At 44.3% G+C, this 21,515-nt stretch overlaps 1 protein-coding gene across 6 annotated transcripts in view; it reads right to left on the bottom strand.

Annotated features, from left to right (window-relative positions):
- Positions 1-21,515, bottom strand: part of KIAA0319 (KIAA0319 ortholog) — a 62,401-nt gene that overhangs the window by 20,834 nt on the left and 20,052 nt on the right. For all 6 annotated transcript variants that reach the window (XM_035319369.1, XM_035319374.1, XM_035319371.1 and 3 more), the window contains 8 exons: positions 19,050-19,233; positions 9,573-9,677; positions 8,957-9,054; positions 8,491-8,578; positions 7,852-7,944; positions 6,887-7,019; positions 3,269-3,497; positions 1,647-1,770 (listed from right to left, as the gene is read on the bottom strand). In XM_035319369.1, the coding sequence (XP_035175260.1) occupies positions 1,647-1,770; positions 3,269-3,497; positions 6,887-7,019; positions 7,852-7,944; positions 8,491-8,578; positions 8,957-9,054; positions 9,573-9,677; positions 19,050-19,233 (1,054 nt within the window). The remainder of the gene's footprint in view (positions 1-1,646; positions 1,771-3,268; positions 3,498-6,886; positions 7,020-7,851; positions 7,945-8,490; positions 8,579-8,956; positions 9,055-9,572; positions 9,678-19,049; positions 19,234-21,515) is intronic.

The raw sequence follows: 21,515 nt of genomic DNA, 5'->3' as shown, positions 1-21,515 counted from the left end.
ATTGTCCAGATCATTTATGAAGTTCTTGAACAGGACAGGACATAATATTGACCTATGTGATACTCTGGTCATTACTGGCCTCCAGCTAGGCTTTGCACCAGTGATCACTACCCTCTGGGCTCAGTCATTCAAACAGTTTTCAACCTACCTCACTGCCTGCTCACCCAGATCATAGTTCAGAAGATTCAGAGTATCTCAGTGGAATCTTACGGGGAAGAGTGTCAAAGGCCTTACTGAAGTCCTGGATGACAATATCCACTGCTCTCCCCTTATCTAATAGGGTGGTCATTTCATCATAGAAGCTTATCAGGCTGGTCAGGTATGACTTCCCCTTGGTGAATCCATGCTGACTGCTCCTGATGACTTTCTTGTCCTTCATGTACTTGCAAATGTTTTCCAGGATTAAGTGTTCCATCACCTTTCCATAGATATACTTGTGAGTCACACATCTAATGTGCTCAAACCAGCAAAAAGTACTAGGTGGGAGAAATGAGCTCTGTAACAGGCCAAATTCCACAGCAAGCACTTCCCTTTTTCACAGTCACACCTGGAGGCAGTCACACTCCAGGAACTTTACAGTCCACTCAGTACATAGTATCAGAATGTTCTATGACAAGAGCGGTGTGGTATTGATCTAGTTCCACCACTGTGACCCTTTCAAACTACCCACGTGAATGTGGTTCTTTACCTTAAAAGAACTGCCACAGGTTTCCTGCTGCTCATTGTTAGTGCAATGCCACTAACTGAACTTCAGTTTCAAGCCTTTGAATATTTATTGCAGAAACAACCTATTAATCTGTTTTCAACCTTTGCTGTTGTGGCATGGTAAACCATGAACGCTACCATTTTCCTGAATATTTACTCTTCCTTAGACCTGCCTTCAGCAATAGCTCCTTCCCATTTCCACACTATCACCAATCTAAAAGGCACCACTACGTGATGTACGTGTGATTCATGTTCCTGATTTCTCCATTAAATGCCCACTATAAAGTTTCCCCAGAAGGGGTCATCTACAAAAAGCTGTAGAATAAGCAACACCAGGAAGACACCACATTGCTCTATAGCCCCAAATTTTTTAAAAATAGTAAAAGTTTTTTAAAAAAATCTGATGAGGCCTGGTCCATTTGGGCCTGTTCATCATTCAGCTTCCAAATCTAAACAACCAATTAAAAGAAGCAGTTTTTGAAAACTACTTGCTTGACCCCCCCCCCTCTCCCGAACATGCAACAGAATTCAAGGGAGAATTAAAATCACACAAGGGTTCTTGAAGAACTACAAAACAGTAAGAAAACTGAGTAAAATATTGATTGATATATTGAACACCAAAGTAGACTTTGCAGGATATTAAACTGAGAGCTACATTTTTGTTTTCAGAAGTACACTCAAACATCTCTGTGCAGGGTGCCTTACATAATCAGGCTGGTGGGAGCCTTCAGGATCACCATCCGGGCTTTCTGCAGTTCTGTTCTACTGTTTGCTTTGATAGAAAATGGAGGTGGAAGAGTCCTTGGTGCAGGGATACTGGATGTTCAGACTGCCACCTGAGTGGTGCAATGCAGGGAGATGAGGTATTTGAGGCTGGTGCTAAGGCATCAGGTGAGGCTGGTCCACCCCGAGGGACCCAGACATGCCTGCGGTCAACTTACCAGGCTGTACTATCAGAGTGACCTCAGCTGTGGAGCGCTGCCTTGCCGAGTCTGTGACAGTCAGCTGAAAAGTATAATCTCCTTCCTGCATTGCAGATAACTGGAGGTACGGAGTCCGCACTCCCTACACAGCGGAGAGGGGGGAGGGTAGAGGAAGAAAGATGGATACAGAAAAGCTCAAAACATCTTAGAGAGCAAACATGAAGGAAAACCAAAATTTATTTTAATTCACAATAATAATAATTCATTGCTTGAGCAAGCAGTGGAAGCACCTTGTAGACAAAGAGTAGACTTAAAATTTGATGCACAGATGTCATATACCCAATATTGCAGCTGTCTACCAACCCAGAGGTATATATAGAGACAGTGAACCTTAATTTCTTATGTTACTATAATCGCTGCATTATTTCTGGACAACAGTAATTGTAATGAACTTGTACTAAAATCATAAAGAACAGTAAAGAATACATAGGAAACTATCTCAATTAGCAAATTAAACACCAAATTAAACACTACAGAATTATTTTTAAAAAATCATGACATTGTTTAATATAATATTTATGAAAGACAGTTAAACACAAAAAGAAGTCATTAAACACAAAAGCATACTTGACTTGATCCCAGCCAGGGAGGCTTGGGGGAAAAACACATATTAAACAAGACAACTTGGTCCTCATTCACTTACGGCAGTAACTATTTGACACATATATAAGCTCACAGTAAGACTAGGCCCAGCTATATGTTCTTTTGCTAGTAGAATTTGAGGCACATCTCCTGAGAAATAACAAATCACAATTTATTTCTTCATCAGTCACAATTGCAATTATCATGTTATCCAGGAAAGTCTCGTGTGAACTAAAGGATATGGAGCAGATCCATCTGGAAAACTCTGCTAAGGCACATGGAAAATAAGGAGGTGACTGGAGACATGGCTTCACTAAGGGCAAATCGTGCCTGACAAATCTGGTTGCCTTCTACAGTGGGGCTACAGCATTGGTGGAAAGGGGAAGAGCAAATGACATAATCTAACTGAAAATCGTTATTGCCTTGAATTCTCAGATTTAAAAAAATATAATAAAAGAAAAAATAAATATGCCACCTTAAAAGAGCATAAAATCAGTTGGCCTTCATAGGAAAACCATGTTTTAGTGAGCAGGAAAAACACCAAACAGTGTGAACTTTGAGAAATTTGACAGAAGCCTTGTGATCTTTCATTCAAAAAATTAAGCTCCTTCTCAAGTGCTGCTTTCTCCAGCAAGAGAAACTGTTTAAAGAAGATGCTGATTACCACTACCTTCTCTAAAAAAGTTTGTGGGCCGCAAACCTGTGGAGCAGATGCTAGGGTCCAAGGTCAGACAGAGTGAACTGAAATTCTTTCCATACCCCTAGGGAACAAACAACAGCAGGAAGGAGAAATGACAATAAAGCACGAAAAAATAATAAAAAAAGTGATGATGAGAAGGAATTAGACGTAATATCTGAAAAAACTGAATACATCAGAGAGGAGCAGCAGCACTCTAGATATTTTAGTACTCCTGAACAGTTACTTTTGTATGTGTTTCTTCATAGAAAGGCAAAGATGAAAGAGCATTCTAATACTATGTAAGGAGAAATAGACATACCTGCATTGCTACCACCTTGCCTTTGCTTTTAGGACTGAGTGACCATTCATAGCTGACAATTTCATGGTCATCACTGCTCTGGTTTCCATTCAGTGTGATGAAGTTTTGGGGCAAGGTGACTGCCTGATTAGGTCCTGCATTAGCAATAGGTGGGTAATCTACTGGTTTGTTGACAGTCAGAGATGCAATTGTAGAGTTGGCTGCTCCATCTGAATCAATAACTGTGAGCCTATGATAGGAAAAAACAATATTGGAAATTGTTAGACCAGACTGCTGCCAAGTTATAAGGTCAAAAATTCACATTTTTATGGTACCTAAAGAGAGCAAAATCAATACATAAACCAGAGCCGCCGATCTAGATTAGATGAACTTCTGCTTCAGAAAGATAGACTTGAATTAAGGTTGGAAAGAAACTCAGAAGTCTAATTTTCAATCACATCTTGCAACCTAAAAAAAAAAAAAAAGGCCTAGCTATTCTGGATCCCAGATGAAAACTGTTCCCTGCAATCAACAGCAACTCCATCATTTCAAATAGCTTTTGTTACAAAATCTTCAAAGATTTGGTCAGTAAAAAACAGGATTTCATTCACTGGCTATACTCTAACAGCCCCTGTTAATAACTACACGCAGAACTATTCTAAATGTTCAGAAAGTCTGCTTGTCATAACACAAAAACAGCTTGTAACTTCTTACTTCTTTGAAACACACTGCTACTAATATTAATGGACTTTATTATCAGCTCTTATTTTGGAAGGAGACCTCAAGTCACAAAACTAAAAGTAGCACATGGTTTAAACAATCACTACTGTCTTTCAGAAACACAGTGGCAAATTATCTAAAAGTGAGAGACTTGAAAGCAATGACAGATTGACCTCCAGAGTGTGGTAACCAACTACATCTCTAATGCACAGATGTTGCAACTACGGTATATAGCTGCTGACACATGTGGTCAGGAGTGCTGGATTTGTTTTCCAACTAATTTCCCGTGAGCTTAAACAGGCTACTTATTCTATATTCAAGTACCTCAACCTCTCCTAAAGGCACATGAATATAGGAACTGATTTCTAAATTCTCTTGTGTGCAGAATACACTTAACAGCACTGCTTGTAATTGAGCTCTGTCCTCAATAGAGGAAAAAAATATTACTCTCACTTCTGCCACTGTACAGTATGGCATAACTCCAGTAAAGAACAGAGAATGGAAGCTGCAGCAATTTTTGGTGATGCTTATGCAAAGCAGCATGTTTCACATACATGTACACTGGTCATGAGCAAGCTTAAACAGTCTGCTGACGCTACATTGATACCTGATCTATCCACTTGCAGGCTGTTACCTACTGGCAGCCAAGGCTGGTTCAATGGAAAGCACACAAGTACAAGACTAGGCTTTACATTAAGAAATCCAGAAAATGAACCTTGATTTTAATTAAAGCACCCAGAACTGCAAACATTGCTTCTGTTGCCTGGACAAAATCCACTGTATTTTGCAAGGATTAATTAGAGGAAAACAGCAGCAGAACAAAGGCTTTTAGAAATAACAGAATTACTCTTATAAAATCAGCACACCACACTGCCTTGCAAAGATCAGTCTCCCAGTACTGTTCTGTCTGCCACCACCACTCAGGGGATGACTTTCACATCCTGACTGCAGTCTCATGTCAGGACATTCGCCAAGTTCTAAGCTGAAAAGAAATAAAAGATGTTCTCTCCCACTTATCGTTGCAGGAATGGGACGTTATTTCATTTTTTATGCAAAACGAGGTGTCACTTTGTGCTGCAAAGCATCATCACACCACTATCACAAAATCACAGCAAGCACTTCTTAATGAAACTGGTCCCTATATCTCTCTACTGTGCAAAATGAAGGCGAAGAGCATACAGGAGAAAAATGAAGCTCTTTGAGGAGGTAGACATGAGCACAAAACCAAACAAACATTTAATCATTAAGGTTGGAAAAGACCTCCAAGATCATCTAGTCCAACCATCCCCCTATCACCAACATCACCCACTAAATCCTGTCCCCAGGCAACACGTCCAACCTTTCCTTAAACAACCCCAGGGATGGTGACTCCACCACTTCCCTAGGCAACATGTTCTAAGGCCTGACCCCTCTTTCTGAGAAGAAACATCTCCTAATTTCCAACCTATACCTCCCCTGGTGCAACTTGAGGCCATTCCCTCTAATCCTATCACCAGTTACCTGTGAGAAAATGTCAACCCCCAGATCCCCACACCTTCCTTTCAGGCAGTTGGAGAGAGCAATAAGGTCTCCCCTGAGTCTCCTCTTCTCCAGACTAAACAATCCCAGATCCCTCAGCCGCTCCTCACAGGACTTGTGTTCCAGACCTTTCATCAGGTTTGTGATGGACACGTTCCATCTGGAACGTGTCCATCTTCTCTGGACACGTTCCAGGACCTCGATGTCCTTCTTGTAGTGAGGGGCCCAAAGCTGAACACAGTACTCGAGGTGCGGCCTCACCAGAGCAGAGTACAGGGGGACGATCACCTCCTTGGTCCTGCTGGCTACACTATTCCTGATACAAGCCAGGATGCCGTTGGCCTTCTTGGCCAACTAGGTATGCTGCCAGCTCACATTCAGGTGAGCATTGAACAGCACCTCCAGATCCCTTTCCTCTGCACAGCTCTCCAGCCGCCCTCCCCCAAGCCTGTAGTGCTGCATGGGGTTGTTGTGACCAAAGTGGAGGCCCTGGGACTTAGCCATGTTGAACCTCATCCTGTTGGTCTCTGCCCATTGACACATCCTTTCCAGGTCCCTCTGCAGGGCCTTCCTACCCTCTGGCAGATCAACACATCCCCCCAGCTTGGTGTCATCTGCAAACTTGCTGAGGGTGCATTCAATTCTCTCATCCAAATCATCAATAAAGATATTAAGGAGTATAGGCCCCAACACCTGTCCCTGGGGAACACCACTGATGACCAGTGGCCAACTGGATTTCACTCCATTCACCACCCCTCTCTGGGCCCTGCCATCCAGACAGTTTTTAACCCAGCAAAGAGTGTACCTGTCCAAACCATGGGCTGCCAGCTTCTCCACAAGAATACTGTTGGAGACCGTGTCAAAAGCCTTGCTGAAGTCTAGGTAGACTACATCAACAGCCTTTCCCTCATCCACCAGACAGGTCACCCAGTCGTAGAAGGAGATGAGGTTGGTCAGGCAGGACTTGCCTTTCATGAACCCATGCTGGCTGGGCCTGATCCCTCAGTGTTTCCACATACATTGTGTGATTGCACACAAGATGACCTGTTCCATCACCTTTCCTGGCACTGAGGTCAGGCTGACAGGCCTGTGGTTTCCCAGGTCATCCTTACGACCCTTCTTATAGAGGGGTATCACATTATCAAGTCTTCAGTCACCTGGGATCTCTCCGGATGACCAAGACCACTGACAGATGATGGAAAGCAGCCCATGAATCACATCTGCCAAATCCCTCAGCACCCTCAGGTGGACCCCATGTGGCCCCATGCACTTGTGACAGTGCAGGTGGAGCAGCAGGTCTCTAACTGTTTCCACATGAAATGTGAGGGGTTTCTTCAGTTCATCTACCTGACATCAAAGAAATACTTATAACCTGAAAGGAAAGTATCCATGCAGGCGTACCTGAAAGTGTAGTTTCCAGGAACAAGCTTAGACAAGTGCAAGACAGGTGTGTCAGCAGATGCCTTCTGCTCTCGCAAAGGGCCTTTAATTTCCTCCCAGTGATAACTCACTATCTTCATATCATCTATGCTTTCTACATGCATTAAAGAGAAATGTATCAGTATATTGTAACAATGGCTTGTATGAGTACTAAAGTCTCTCATGAACTGTTCCCTAACTGGTGTTCTATAATCATCTTTACAAGCATATTCAAACAGAGTTCGTGTACCACAGCTATTGAACCACATATTATGAGTTACATTCTGTTTGCTTTACCATAGTGTATATATATATATATATATATATTCTTCACACATACAGATAAAGTTAATCTCAGTCAGATACACTGCACATGAAAGTAGAATGCCTAAGTATTCCCATTCATTTTTTCTTGGTAAATACAAAAATGTAAACCTTTGCTTCACTTCAAAACAAGCTCACAGACATCTCATTGTATCTTACATGGCAGTTCTCTACAATGAACCCAGACTGGCACAGAGGCCCATAATGGGGATTCCAGGCAGGACAGGAAAATACTCTAAGATCATATGCTGTTTGGAAGTAGCAGCTTCTGACACACTACCGAAGTTGAAGGCTGGATTTATAGTCTTGACATGCACTTGATTGTGTTTAAATAAATAAATAAAATCAAGCAATCAGGTTTTCTGTAGCTAGGAAGAACAACAAAGAAAAAACTTCAAAGTACAGCTCATTCTGGAACGAATATTACTCAGCCTCATACCATACAAACATTTTATCTAATTAATTTTTTATTTTTAAAAATCATTCACAACTGGACTCAAATTCTCAACATGAATCATGATTCAGGGAACTTCTGTGAGTACAGTGGAAAGAATTTCATTTGTTACTGATAAACAGTAGTGTTCTAACTGTATATTAAAAATACAGCTTGGTCTAGTACTTACGACTGCCATCTATGAAGGTGGAAGTTGTAGGCAAAGAAACTTCTTGTACTTTGGGTGAAGCAACAGCAACAGGTGGCTGATTAATTCTGATTGCTATAAGAAAGACAAGGAAAGCATTGTGAAGACTCAGGCAAATATATTCTGGTAACTCTACAGATCAACAGTTCCCAGTGATCCAAGTTTAGGATTGACTGCTGCGTAGCATCTGCAGTCCTTTTTGGACAAGGGACAGATGAGGTTACTGAAGAGCAGTGCACTTATGCAACAGTCTTCTGCTGCAGCCACTTCCATCCGGCATGAATTAGGTAGACCTGTGCACTGTAACTTACTGCTACAGCCAGTTCAGTGCCTACTTGCTGATCCTCGTTTTAGAAGAGGAGTGGACCACAGAAGGTGTCATGATGCCTTCTCAGGTCTTACCTCAGGAGGGCACAGGGTAGAGCACTTAAATGCAGTAAGCAGGATCCTCAGCCGCACTTGTTTAAAATGGTTTAAAGACAGCAAGACACAAAATACATCTCTGCACGACTGTACTACTACTAGATGTCTTTGGAAGACAATAACTGACAGACTACTACAAAGACAGGTAATACTACTATGAGCGTTGAAGAAATTAATTATTTTAGCCAACTGATTTACCTGGTTTGACAGTGACATTTACAAAACCTTCTCCAAAGGCATTTTCACCAGAAACCGTCACTTTGAAGGCATAAAGTCCCACCGATAACTGAGACATACACAGAACAAATCCAGTTACATGGTGAAATATACAGATGCAATCTGCATGCAATCTGCCAATTGTGTTGTAAACATACAAAAATCTTGATATAAAAGGAACTCTAGGTTTCAAATAAGCACATACATAAAAGGCACTGGTTACTGCCCCAAGGTGAGGAACACTGTAATTTTTACTCCATCTCAGAAAATTATGAGCGCACTCTGAAAAAGGTATTTCTGGAAATCTGAAAAAGAACTGTTGACACATGCAAGTCAAGACAACTCAGAGTAACCAGAATTCCTCAAATAAAGGTACTCTTCATTACAGGTTAAATTCCTGTGGAAGGACTGAACACACTGAATGGGCCTGAACTTACAGCTCACTTACATGAGACAGTTTCAGTGTCTGGGTGTACCTGTGCTCCATTTCACCACCATAGTCAGCAGGGTGACTGATTAAGCTCCACTCATAGTTGTAGGCTGTTTCTAAGACCAATAACACAGTGTAAGAATAATCAGTTCTGCCTTCAAGATAAGCCCAAGAAGTAAAAAAAATTAAGTTCACCAGTTTCCAAATAGGTTTAAAAACCAGCTTCACATGTGGTGAATGTTTTACACAGCTATCTATAAAATACACATTCTTTGCTGCTGCAGCTCAGTAACTGGTATTTTTACGGTAAATGTGTTCGGAACCTAGTTCTTCACAAACCTCTACTTAACAACAAGATGCTATAACCTTGGCCACATCATCTTTTGGTAGAAATCATAGGCTTTCTTAATGAATCATTTGACTAATTAGTTCAAATACTAAAAATGCAAGCCACCCCAAAATCTCTAAAATCCAAAGGAGGAAATGCTCTCTGCAGATGAAGCCACAAAAAAGGTGGAAAGAGGACACTAGATTTTATTCTAAAGTATGAACGATCACATAACTTGGGACTTATCTACATTTACAGGCTGATAGAGCGTGAACATCTCCTATATGGCAAGGCCGTTCAACTCACCTGTAGGCGGTGGTGGGACAACAAAGGCATTCAGTTCAACCTCATTTTTGGGTAGTATCACTTGTATGTTATCTCCAGCAGATACAGTAAGTTCTTTTACCATATCTAAGACAGAATGAGTACATTGTGTTTATAAAAATGTGACGGATATACATTTTGTTATCTTCAAGTATTATTTGTAATGGAATAAGTAAAATTCAACAAATGCTCTGCAGTGAATAGGCAAAGATAAATAAGAAAAAATCCTGACACATAATCAATTAATAATCTGTTATAATCATGACTACAGCTCATTCACCTTTTACTGAACAATTCAAGACTATTGTTCTTCCACAAATATGAAATAGTATTTCACCTACACTTGTATGTTTTAGACAGACGAGTTCTGATTTTGCTAGTATATCACAGTGTGAGAAACAAAGCTGTGTTTTTGCAGCAGAGAATTACTTTTCTTTATTCCAGGGTAGTTGTGTGGTCATAATAAGGAGAAATGCTAAGTAGATAAGTGGACAGAAGGCCTCACTGTTCCAAAATAAGGTAGAAGCTTGAGAAAAAACAGGATGAGCAGTGTGAGCACAGTAAAACAAAGATCACAAGTTCTCAAAACATAAGAAAGGAGAAATTAAAGGGTTGAAAAAAAGAGAAATAGTACATATATGGTATAGAGGAGCGTTGAGTAGCTTGTGAACCTGTAGTACTCAGCCAATGAGGAAACAGGGAAGGCGATCAGGTGTCCGGTAATAGGGAATAAAAGGTTATGATTTGTTTACTAAAATGCGCTCCTGATTGACAGGATGCCCGCCGTTGCAATCGCGAATAAAATAAGCTTCACAGAAGATCCTGTCTGAAGAAGATTATTTGAGATTTTTCTCACAGTCTGGGGGCTTGTCTGGGATCTTGTCACCTGCCAAAGATTTCTTGCCACCACAGACAGGAAGGTGCACCCTGCTGATTTCAGTGGTCCCATCAGGGGTGGTGGGCCATCTCGGTATGGCTGGCAAAGGACCGAGACTGTTAATTTGAAGACAGGCTCTGCGAAGCTCTGGGGAGAAGGGAGGCCAGCACAAACATACACAGACACAGCCCACATATAGTCCAGCCCGGATCAGGAACAGGCACTGGGATTACTGCTGATAACCCAGACCGGGAAGCTGTGCACAGACTGAGGTAAGGGAAACTTTATTGTGTTTTGCCTCGGATTGGGTTCCGGGAGACTCTGGTGTGTGAATGTGTGAGTGCGAATGAGACGCACTTTTAGCGCGGAGCAAATATGAAGTCCTGATCTGCGAGGCTCAGTAGTCCTGCGAGGGGATGAAGGAAGTTCCCTTGGCTGGAGAGGGATGAAGCAAAAGAAAGAGCAGAGGAGTGAAAGAGAGTCTTGGGGGGTTTTGGCCCTTAGGTGTACGGTACCCCGAGCACGGTGAAGTGAGGTGCTCGGCAGTACACCTCACCTCTGTCCTAATCCTAGGTGAGGGTGTGTGGTACCCTGTGGGTGGTAAAGTCCACAGCAGTACGTCGGGAAGAGCTGGGGATTAAGGGCTCCAAGAGTCAGCAGGGTGGAGTTGGAGACCCCGGGACTGTGCCTAAAGATAGCCCTTTGGAGAGAACGGTAAGGATTTGGAAAAACAACCCAAAAACTAGGGAAAAAGAATAAATATATATATATATAATTAAAAAAATTGTTTGATATTGTATAAGTGTCTGGCTTAAAAAGCTAATAAAAGGAACTTCAGTTTTTTAGCCTAAATACTGGTGAAAATTCTTGAAATTTAGGCTTGAAATTTATATGTAAACAGTAAGGTTCTGTTTTTGGAGGAGGAATCAAGTTATGCTCCCTGTAATCCTAATATTGCACCGGAGGCAGCGGCAGGTGCTCCAGGAGGGGAGACAGGGACTGCAACTGACGCTGTCCCTGGAGAAGTCGCGCCAAGAGCACGGAGAGGCAGGAGTGGAGGCGGGTGGGGGTCCCGGTGGGGCCTCAGGGCCGTGCAGGGCCGATGTGGGGCCAGTGCCACGCCCCCCTTACCAGCAGAGAGGTTAGGAGTTTTAGGAAGGAAATTAAGTCTTTAATTGAGGGCCCAGCAGAACAGTCAAATCTGTTTCTAAGGCCTAATTTATATTCCTGGGGGGGAAATGTCAATCCTGAGTATGTTATTCACTGGAGAAGAACGTTTAGGAGGGGAACGATTTGCCAGGCAGCTATGCAAGAATCGGAAAGAACTAACACTCCCCCCAGACCGAGAGTAATTCCAATAGAGCATAAATATCTGCTTATCTAACTGTGATAATAACAACCCACAACATAGGAATCCTACGAGAGACTCGGGGTCAGAATTAGAAATTACTCGGGGATGAATCCTGAGGACCAAGTAGCCAAAGGGCTCTTTAAAGTTCATTTTGTGATTAAAGCCCAGCCAGATATGTAGAAAAAGCTCCAGAAGGTGGGAGGATGGAGTGAACAGTGCGGGTAGTACGAAGGTGTATGCCAGGAGGGGAGATGAGAAGGAAAAGCAGAGAGCGAAACAAATGGTATTCACAGCGTACTGGGCAGTGAGGCAGAGGGTTGGAGATAGAGGGCCCAGGATGGAAAGGAGAGGAAGAGAGGTGAATGAATGGCAGACAAGGAAAGCTACCTGTGTTGCAGCCCAAATCCTAGCAGGGACAGGCTTTGAGAAGATGTTTTAAGTGTGGCCAAGCTGGCCGCTTCAAATAGGAGTATCCAGAGTGGAAGAAGGAGGAGAGATTGCTGTTACAAATTCAGAACAGGGGAGCCAGGGCTTCTCAGAAAGGTAGTTCTCTGATAAATGAAAAAGTGCACCTCAAGGGTTCCTCAAGTTTACCTCAATGGGGATCACTCTACAATAATTGTTACGGGCAAAACAGACTTAGAATAGGAAGATTAATGAAATTTATTACTTATTGCTGACAGGCTGAAGCAGTGAGAAACAGAGGAACAAGCTGGGGGCACCTTCCCCCATCCGCTCTCTTCTACCTCTTCCCTGCTCTGAGTGGCACAGGGGGTGCCAGGAGTGGGGACTGCTGTCAGTCCTTGGTGCTTTGATTCCACTTCTCCTTCATGGTCACTCTCCCCCCTGCTCTGCCATGGAGTGCCAACCTTCCTGGGCTGCTCCTGTGTGGGTTTCTCCACAGGCAGCAAAAACATGGGCTCTTTGGGAGCTGCTCTGGTGTGGGGTCGCTCTTGTGGGGTGCCAACCCTCCTGGGCTGCTCTTGAATGGACTGCATTGTGGAGGGAGTTCTGCTCCGCTGCAGTACACCATGGGCCTTCCCCACCAGGGGCCTCTCTGTGGGCCGCGGGGGGGCTTCATCTCTGGCACTTGGAGCACCTCTGCACTGCACTCCCCCTCCTCTGCACTGACCTTGGCGTCTGCAGGGAGGTTTCTCACTCCTCACTCTCCCAGCTGCTGTTGTGCAGCATTTTATTTCCTTTTCTTGGATGCTCTCTCATAGAGATTTAAACTGCATTGCTCATGGCTTGGCTCTGGGTAGTGGTGGGCCCCTTTGGAGCCAGCTGAAACCGGCCCCTATCTAACAGGGGGCAGCTGCTGGATTCTTCTCACAGGGGCTAACACTGCAGCCCCTCCACTACCTGAACCTTGCCATGTGAACCCAATACACTGGGGCAGCTAGGTCATTACTGGCCTGTAAAGTATCAAGGCTTAAATTAACTAATGAAACCCTAAATGTGATGGGGGTAGAAGGGACTGGGATAACAGTGCCACTTTTGGGGGACACCAAGCTGAAACTAGGGATAGAATGATCACTGGGCAATTACTGTATGTACCCGAGGAAAGGACTAACTTGTTGGGAAAGGATTTGATAATGAAATTGGGCATTCAAATAGTAAATTGTTAGGCTGGAATAACGGTATTATTAATTGGGTGCTCTCAGACCCTGAGGGCAAAGATATATTTGCCTTTGAGTGGAAAGACTCTGAAATGGGGCAGAAGAAGCAATACAGATGGACAATTTTATCTCAGGGGTTTACAGGGTCACCAATTTATTTGGGCAAGTACTAGAACAAATTCTGGAGTAATTCCAACCTCCAAAGGAGGTGTTACTGTTACAGTATGTGGCTGATCTTTTATTGTTAGGACAGGAGAAAAGAGTTGCGAAGGAAGCCACTAACAAACTATTTGACTTTCTGGGAAAACAGGGCTTGAAAGTATTGGAAAATAAATTAAAATTTGCAGAAAAAGTAGTCAAGTATTTAGGGCATCTAGCATCTGAGAGGGAATGAAGAATAAATCCAGAGAGGATTCAGGGAATTGTTGAGCTACCCCTACCCAAAACTAAAAAGAAGTAAAGGTTTTAAAAGAAAGAGGTTTTTAAGGAATTAGGAGTCACGAAGTCCAAAGGAAAACAGATACTCCGTGATGGGAGAGAAATGCTGAATAAAGTACTAATGATGCAACTACTAACTGTTTTACATCAAGAGGGTCATTGGGGAATTCAAGCAACGTGTGATGCTGTGCTATGGAAATATGTGTAGGAATATATATACTCCGGCTGAACAAGTATGCAGAAGTTGTGTAGCATGTCAAAAGGTAAACAGGAGAATTATCTGCACTCAGCCCAAGGGGAGCGAGAACCAGGAATTCAACGCTTCCAAAATGTACAGGTAGATTTTACAGAACTCCTTAGAGTAGGTAGATTTAAATACTTATTAGTCTTGGTAGATCATTTGTCAGGGTGTGTGGAAGCTTTCCCTTCAGTATCTGCCACTGCAAACATCATAACTGAAGTAATTCTAGAACAAATACCTCCCAGGTATGGAATTGTTGAAAATATTGACTCTGATCAAGGAAATCACTTTATGTCAGAAATACTGCAAGGCTAATGTGGACTCTAGGAATTAAGTGGAAATTTCACATTCCTTGGCATCCTTCCTCTTCTGGAAGGGTGGAGAGGATCAGACCATAAAGAAACAATTGAAACTCAGCTTCCCCAAATGAAGTGCTTATCTTTGGCACTTTGGCACTCGAGACTCTGTGCAGAAGGGATGCCACCTGTCTCACAAGGGCTGGGGGATGGGAAAGAAGCACTCACACAAGCCCTGAGAATTGGCAAGAGTTGTTTATTGCCGGGACATCTTGCAGGCAAGCCTGCGGGATGTCTGTGAGATTTGGGGGCTCCAAGCTGATGCCTGGGATGGGGCCTGAGCAACGAGTAGGGAGCTGGCCGGGCACTCCTGTGATGCAGTTTGTGCTTTCTGATGACACAGAGTGAAGATGTGACAGGGTAGTCCCAGGTCTGTTCTGGCTGCGGTGGATCCACTTCCATTGCCTCCTCCATATCTTCTGGTGGATCCAGCTCCATGGGCTCCACAGTGTTGGGCAGGAGGATGAGCCAGTCTTTGCCTGGGACTGCCCAAACAGGATGCCTTTGATTCGGAATGTTTTCTGGCCAGGGTGCTGCACCAGGGGGTCGACCTGTTCCACCCTGAGGTCCCATGCCACTGTTAGCTTGATTTTCACACCTGTGGTGCCAATGATATTGCTTGTATGTGTCTGTGGGCTGAGCACCTGGTGTCCCTTGAGCACTGCTCTATCTGGTGCTGCTGGCGCTCTCTCTCTGCCCATAACTGTACTGGGTCTGGCTGGGATGTTAACTTTCCCTGCAGCAGCCCATACAGTGCTGCGCTCTGCACTTGGAGCTAGAACAGCAGTGGTATCACACCGGTGTTGTGTCTGCTGCTGAGAAGTGCTGGCACAGCATCAGGACTCTCTGACCCTCCTAGGGGGTGGGCAAAAAGTGGGAAAGAAACATCAGCAGGGCAGCTGACCTAAACCAACCAAAGGGATATTCCATACCATATGATGTCACACTCAGCAATAAAAGGGGGAAAAAGGAAGAAGAGGGGAGGGGTGGGCTCTCGTTGTGAAGACGTCTGTCCTCCTCCCGAACACCGGCTATGTGCGTTGAGGCCCTGCTTCAAGGACGTGGTCAAGCATCGCTCATTTGTGGGAAGTAATTTCTTTCCTCTGCACTTCCACATAGCCTTTACTTGTTTTGTTTAGTTATTCCCTTCCCCCCTCCCTCTTCCCCTTTCCCGTTAGTTGAATTGTTTAATTAATAATAATATTTCCTCAATAATATATATATAATTTTTTTTTTCCCTCTTTAATTAAATCATCGTTATCTCAACCCGTGAGTTGTTCTTTCCTTTACTTCTTCCCCTCCTCATCTGAGGAGGGGGAGTGAGAGAGCAGCTGTGGTGTTCAACTGCCTAGCACAGTAAAACCACCACAATAACACATTTCCTTGTCAGCTGCCTTCCTTCTTGCTGCTGCTCTGGATGGCATGGCTGTCCTCACAAATCAGGCAGAGCCGCTTCTCTCCTTGCTGCCTCCAGTCTCCTAGTAGCTGAGCGAGTGGTGGGCCAGCTGCAGGGGGGCCTGTTTTATAGGGCCCACAGCAAAGGCGGGGCAGTGGTGGCCATTGCGACCTCAGCAAGTCTCTGTGATGAAGTGGCCCATGAGTGCCCAAAGGCGGCTGTGTTGGGAACAGCCTGGGAGATGTCCTCACGGGGGGGAAGGAGGAAGGTTGGGGTGGCTGAGGGACCCTTTTCTGGGGCTGGCTCCCCCAGGCCATTTGGCTTGCCTGAGAGAAAGGCAGCCCCTTGACCACAGGGACTGCCCTGCACCTCCCATGTTCCACACGACATTTTCCAGCTCAGGCTCTAGTCTGTCATCAGTATAACATAGAATCACCAGTGTAACATAGAATCACAAAAACATTAAGGGTGGAAAACACCTCCAAGATCATCTGGTCCAACCACCCTCCTACCACCAATGTCACCCAATAACCCATGTCCCCAAGCACCCCGTCCAACCTTTCCTTGAACACCCCCAGGGACGATGACTTCACCACCTCCCTCTACAAGCCGTTCCGGTGCCTGACTGCTTTATTATCTATTATATATTATTAATACTATTAATAGTAAAGGGGGTGGGGGTGGGGGAATGAATCGTGTGAATTAGAAAATGCTATTGTAAATATCTCAGCTATAATCAAAGAACTAGAAAATAAGTTTGGTAAGTTTGCAAAAACAGTACTCTAGAATCAAATAGTATTAGATTTATTAATAACCTCATATGGAGGAGCGTGCACTGTAATTAATACTAGTTGCTGTACGTATGTAGATCAAATGGGATGAATTTGACTCATCTCAAAAATATTTGGGGAAAAAACACAAGGTCCTACATAGAGTAACTCAAAATGACAATTCCTGGGGATTTAGAAACATTTGGGAGAAACTAACTTCATGGTAACCTGGACAGAATTGGCTCAAACAACTATTTGTTGGTATTATAATAATAATGGCATTGTATATCTATCATCCCCTGTGATATTCAAAGAATATTGCACCTTAATGTTGGAAAAACTCAAGAGTGCGGTATGTGAAGAGGTGCAAAAACAATAGGACTAAGAAAAGAAGAGGGGGGAATTGTGAGAAACAAAGTTGTGTTTTTGCGCTCCTGATTGACCGGACACCTGCCATTGCAATCGCGAATAAAATAAGCTTCACAGAAGATCCTTTCTGAAGAAAATCATTTGAGATTTCTCACAACAGTTAACATTCCTCTACATAAAGAATTATGCATTTTTAAAATAATTGGTTGAAAGCACAGGATTTCAAACATATGGAACAACAAAAGACAAAAATGAGCCATCGGCACCAGAAGAAACTTCATTAAACTTCATTACGTAACATAGTCCATCCTAAAAACAGCGTCATGCTTTTTCTCCACCAACAAGCTTCTATGTTTGCATGGCACTTGAATAATTTGCTTATGTGTCCAGCTCATTGTGTCACTTTTAAAACTTCTGCTAGGGCAGCAGGGTTATTTCCTTGCTAAACTGCACATTCTGTCTACATTTCATCCAGGAACACCCTCACAGTTCTCATCTGTGCAAATTATTTTCTCTTCCAAAAATGCTGAAGTCTACAAACCCAATCCCCAACAGAAGCATGCCAAAGCACATCCTCAAGCAACATTCTCATAGACCTGTTTTTAAAAGGTTTCAAATGTGTTCCTGACTACAGGGAGTCCACAGAATAAAGGTGCTCCAAAGGCAACACCCACTAGTATCTAAGTGTCCAACTTTTACTAGATGAGCAAGAGACTACTCAGCTGTGGCAGCTGACAGGTGTAAAAAGGGATGAAGCAAAAAGGTTATGCTGACAGTACACTTTCTGTCACTGCTACTTCAATGTGAGGCTACAGAATTGCTCATGGAAGTTGCCCTTGATACTAGTGGAGATTTGTGCTTAGAAAAAATCTTTTGATCTCCACATGTGATGAGAACAAAATGGCTAGATGAAGGTAATGACCAAAGGAGAAGGAGGGACTGTCTCCTAGACTGAGACAGCAGGGCCATGCAAAGCAACTTGAGAAAATCCTTGTGCAAAGCAGTGCTTAGAGTGAGATTCATCACAACCTTTCCATCAGCTGCTTCTTCCAAGCTCTTCTTTGAGTCCTCTTGAGCCTCCTCCTGTGAGGGAGGGGGAGGAGCTGCCTCGTCAATACTCAATGGTAATGATGATCCATTGTCTTGGAGAGGATCCCTCTTGAAGCTTGTCTCCTCATGATACCTCCTACTGCTATCCTGGCTGGCAGATTGTAGTTTGGCAGAAGGCACTAGGAGTGTCCCAAACCAGACTTGCTCCACCAGGAAGCAAAAGGCTCCCCATGTCCCTCAGGAGTGCAGAAGAACACACATCTGTGATTCCCTGCTTCTTGTGACCCTTCTAACCCTTTGTCAGGGTACATAGGAAGGCAGGAAACTCAGCACGAGACAGGAGACTAACATATACACAGAATTTAATGCAACTACGGAGGGCTGAACAATTAAACATACCTTTTTCAAAATAAGAACTCTTCCTTTGTAGCTGGAAATCTGATAAGCCTTCTTCCAGGTTTGAAATCAGAGTAAAATATTTTTTCAGGATGAAGTGGCCATATTCTCCTCTATTATGGGCTGGGCTTCCTCACGTCCCACCAGCTCTACTTCGTGATACCTGACCTCTATACATGGTGGGAACCCTACTGATGAGTTTCTGAGAACAAGCAATATTCTGCAGTCACACAGAAACAAAAGAGTGTCTAGAAGAAACTATTGTGTAACTCTGGAAAGTCTTAGGTATTTCCCACCAATAATAAAAAACAACCTGTTACGAAAATGCTCTTAATTTGCTTTTTACTTTACTGCATTTAATTGAGTTATAATTTCCCACTGATGTTAGGCTTGGTCAGAGTTTTTCCTCAGAAAGAACAAGCTAAAGGTTCTAGAGTCTGCAGTGGAGGACTACATGCTTGAACTAGGATGATGTTGCATTTGGATAAAGAGCTTATAACAACAAAAAGATGCAAGCTTGACAGTAGTAAAGCTATCCCCACCTGCTGTCCAACCTGCAGGTACCCCACAGATCTCCAGCCACGCTGAAGTATTACCTGCTTTAGGAGCATTAGCAGGAGTCGGGAACTGCTGCATGGGCTCAGATGGCACAATATTAGTGGGAAGCAGCATGACCCCTCCTTCAGTGATGTTCTCTGGAGCCACTGTGGGAGTCTGGGTTTTCTCTGACACACCTGGGGAGAATTCCACTTCATCTGAAAGAAGGGAATGTGTAGGAACCTGCAAAATGAATTATTGAAAGAGTGTCATTTATGACTTGTATTTCACGTTTATAGATTTACAGGTATGCTTTTCCTTAAACAGCATGTTGGGTTTGCCTGATTTATGTAGCTGAGCTCCACTACAACTGCTCTCTTATTCCCCCTTCTCAAATGGAAAGGGGGAGAAAACATAATAAAAAGGGTTCAAAGGTTGAGATACGGACAGGGAGATCACTCACCATAGGCAAAGTAGACTCAGAATAAGGACATTAATTAAATTTATTACCTATTGCTAACAAGATAGAGCAGTGAGAAACAAACAAAAAAACAGACTCCCAACATCTTCTCCCCCATCCGCCTTCTTCTACCTCCTCCCCCGAGCAGTGCAGGGATATGGGGAACGGGGGCTGCAGTCAATCAATGAAGCCTCATCTCCGCTGCTCCTTCATGGTCACTCTGCCCCTGCTCCCCGTGGGGTCCCTCCCAGGGGATGCCGTCCTTCCCGAACTGAGCCTGCGGGGGCTGCCCACAGGCAGCAGCTCTTCAACAACTGCTCCCACACGGGGTCCATCCCCCAGGAGCAAACTGCTCCAGCACGGGTCCCCCACAGGTAGCAGCTCCCCCCAGACCCCCGGCTCCTGCGTGGGCTCCCCTCCACGGGCTGCAGCTCCGGCCCGGGGCCTGCTCCTGCGGGGGCTCTCCATGGGCTGCAGCCTCCTCCAGGCCACATCCACCTGCTCCCCCGGGGGCTCCTCCACGGGCTGCAGCGTGGAGATCTGCTCCGTGTGGGACCCATGGGCTGCAGGGGGACAGCCTGCTCCACCAGGGGCCTCTCCACAGGCGGCAGGGGAACTGCTGCTGTGTGCCTGGAGCACCTCCTGCCCTCCTGCTGCACTGTCCTTGAGGGCTGCAGGGCTGCTTCACACTCCTCACTTTCCCAGCTGCAGTTGTGCAGCAGGTTTTTTTCTCCTTTCTTCAGTCTGCTCTCACAAAGGTCCAATCAGCATCACCACGGACAACAGCAGGTCACTTTTGAAGCCAGCTGAAACTGGCCCTTATCTAACACGGGGCAGCTTCTGGATTCTTCTCACAGAAGCCACCCTCCCCCCCCCCCCCCCCCCGCCGCCACAAACGTTGCCACAAACCCATAATCTGCCCATTAAAGGGTTTACTTTTTTTTTTTTTTTTTTTTCTTTCCTCACAACTAATAAAGTGCCCTGATTCTTTCTGCTTCAAGCAGAACAAGCAGTAGTGTTCTTCTCACCAGCCACCTTGTAAGTAATTCAGAACCACACTAAAGGACAGAGCAAGTTATGCAGTAATAACCCACCGTTGTTATCATGGCTGGACACCTCCTCCTCCTGTCTCTCAGACCCTATTACCTTTCAAAACCAGTCTGAACAGTCCAATCATTCTTTCTTTCCTTCTCCTCCCAAGACTTATTTCTGACCAAGTATCTGTGCAGCTGGGTCAGTGACAGCTGTGTCGGGGACTGCAGCCTCCCTCAGGCAGTACTTTCAGCATGCTAACCCTGGACCCTTGGCACAAATCTCATCCTGGACATTACCACCCAGAGGGAGAATCCCAAGCCCCTCCTGCCGTATGCCTTGACGAAAAGACAAGCTGCCTTTATGCATGCACTCCATCCCATGTCTTCAAAAAAGGTTTTCTTTACCATGCTTTGACAAAGCAAAGGATTCCTTTGTCTTCCAAACTCAATAGAAATCTACTGTTCTGAGCATCCTTTGGCTTTCCTCCTCTCCTGGCCCTTTGCCAGCCTAACAGCTGAGAAGCCGCCATCCAGACTTTGCAGGACAGACAGGGCAAAATCACACCTTTCCTGAGACACTCTTCTGCAATAGCACCAACCACCTCTTCACTCCTCAAGCCTAGCCAAGGCTTTGCAGTCAAAAAGGTGTTCTGCGGCGCTGCCACAGCCAAAAAGCTTAAGACTGAGAACATTAGCAGTCAGCAGATAAGTGGACTGAGGCAATATCAGAAATTGATCTCTCTAATCTCTCAAGGAGAAGGTAAGGTATCACTGAGAGCAATGCTGGAGCAGACATGGTTTGAAAAATGAAAGGAAAATGAAATAAGAGGACTTCTTGGGGAGGGGAAGAGGGGTTGGGCGACATCACTTCAAGGATGCAGAGCATTGCAGATTTCTGTTTTGGGCAGCCTGACAGTGACTCTGTACAGATCTCTAAATATATTCATGTTACTGAACTTTTACAGCCCATGGAAAAGCCCACAGTGGAGCTAAGGAAACATGTTAGGAAGAAGCAGTGGCAGAAAAGAACA

Source organism: Oxyura jamaicensis, chromosome 2 (genome assembly GCF_011077185.1).
Source record: "Oxyura jamaicensis isolate SHBP4307 breed ruddy duck chromosome 2, BPBGC_Ojam_1.0, whole genome shotgun sequence".
In the NCBI taxonomy this organism is placed as follows: domain Eukaryota; kingdom Metazoa; phylum Chordata; class Aves; order Anseriformes; family Anatidae; genus Oxyura; species Oxyura jamaicensis.
This window is presented reverse-complemented; position numbering and strand designations above follow the sequence as displayed.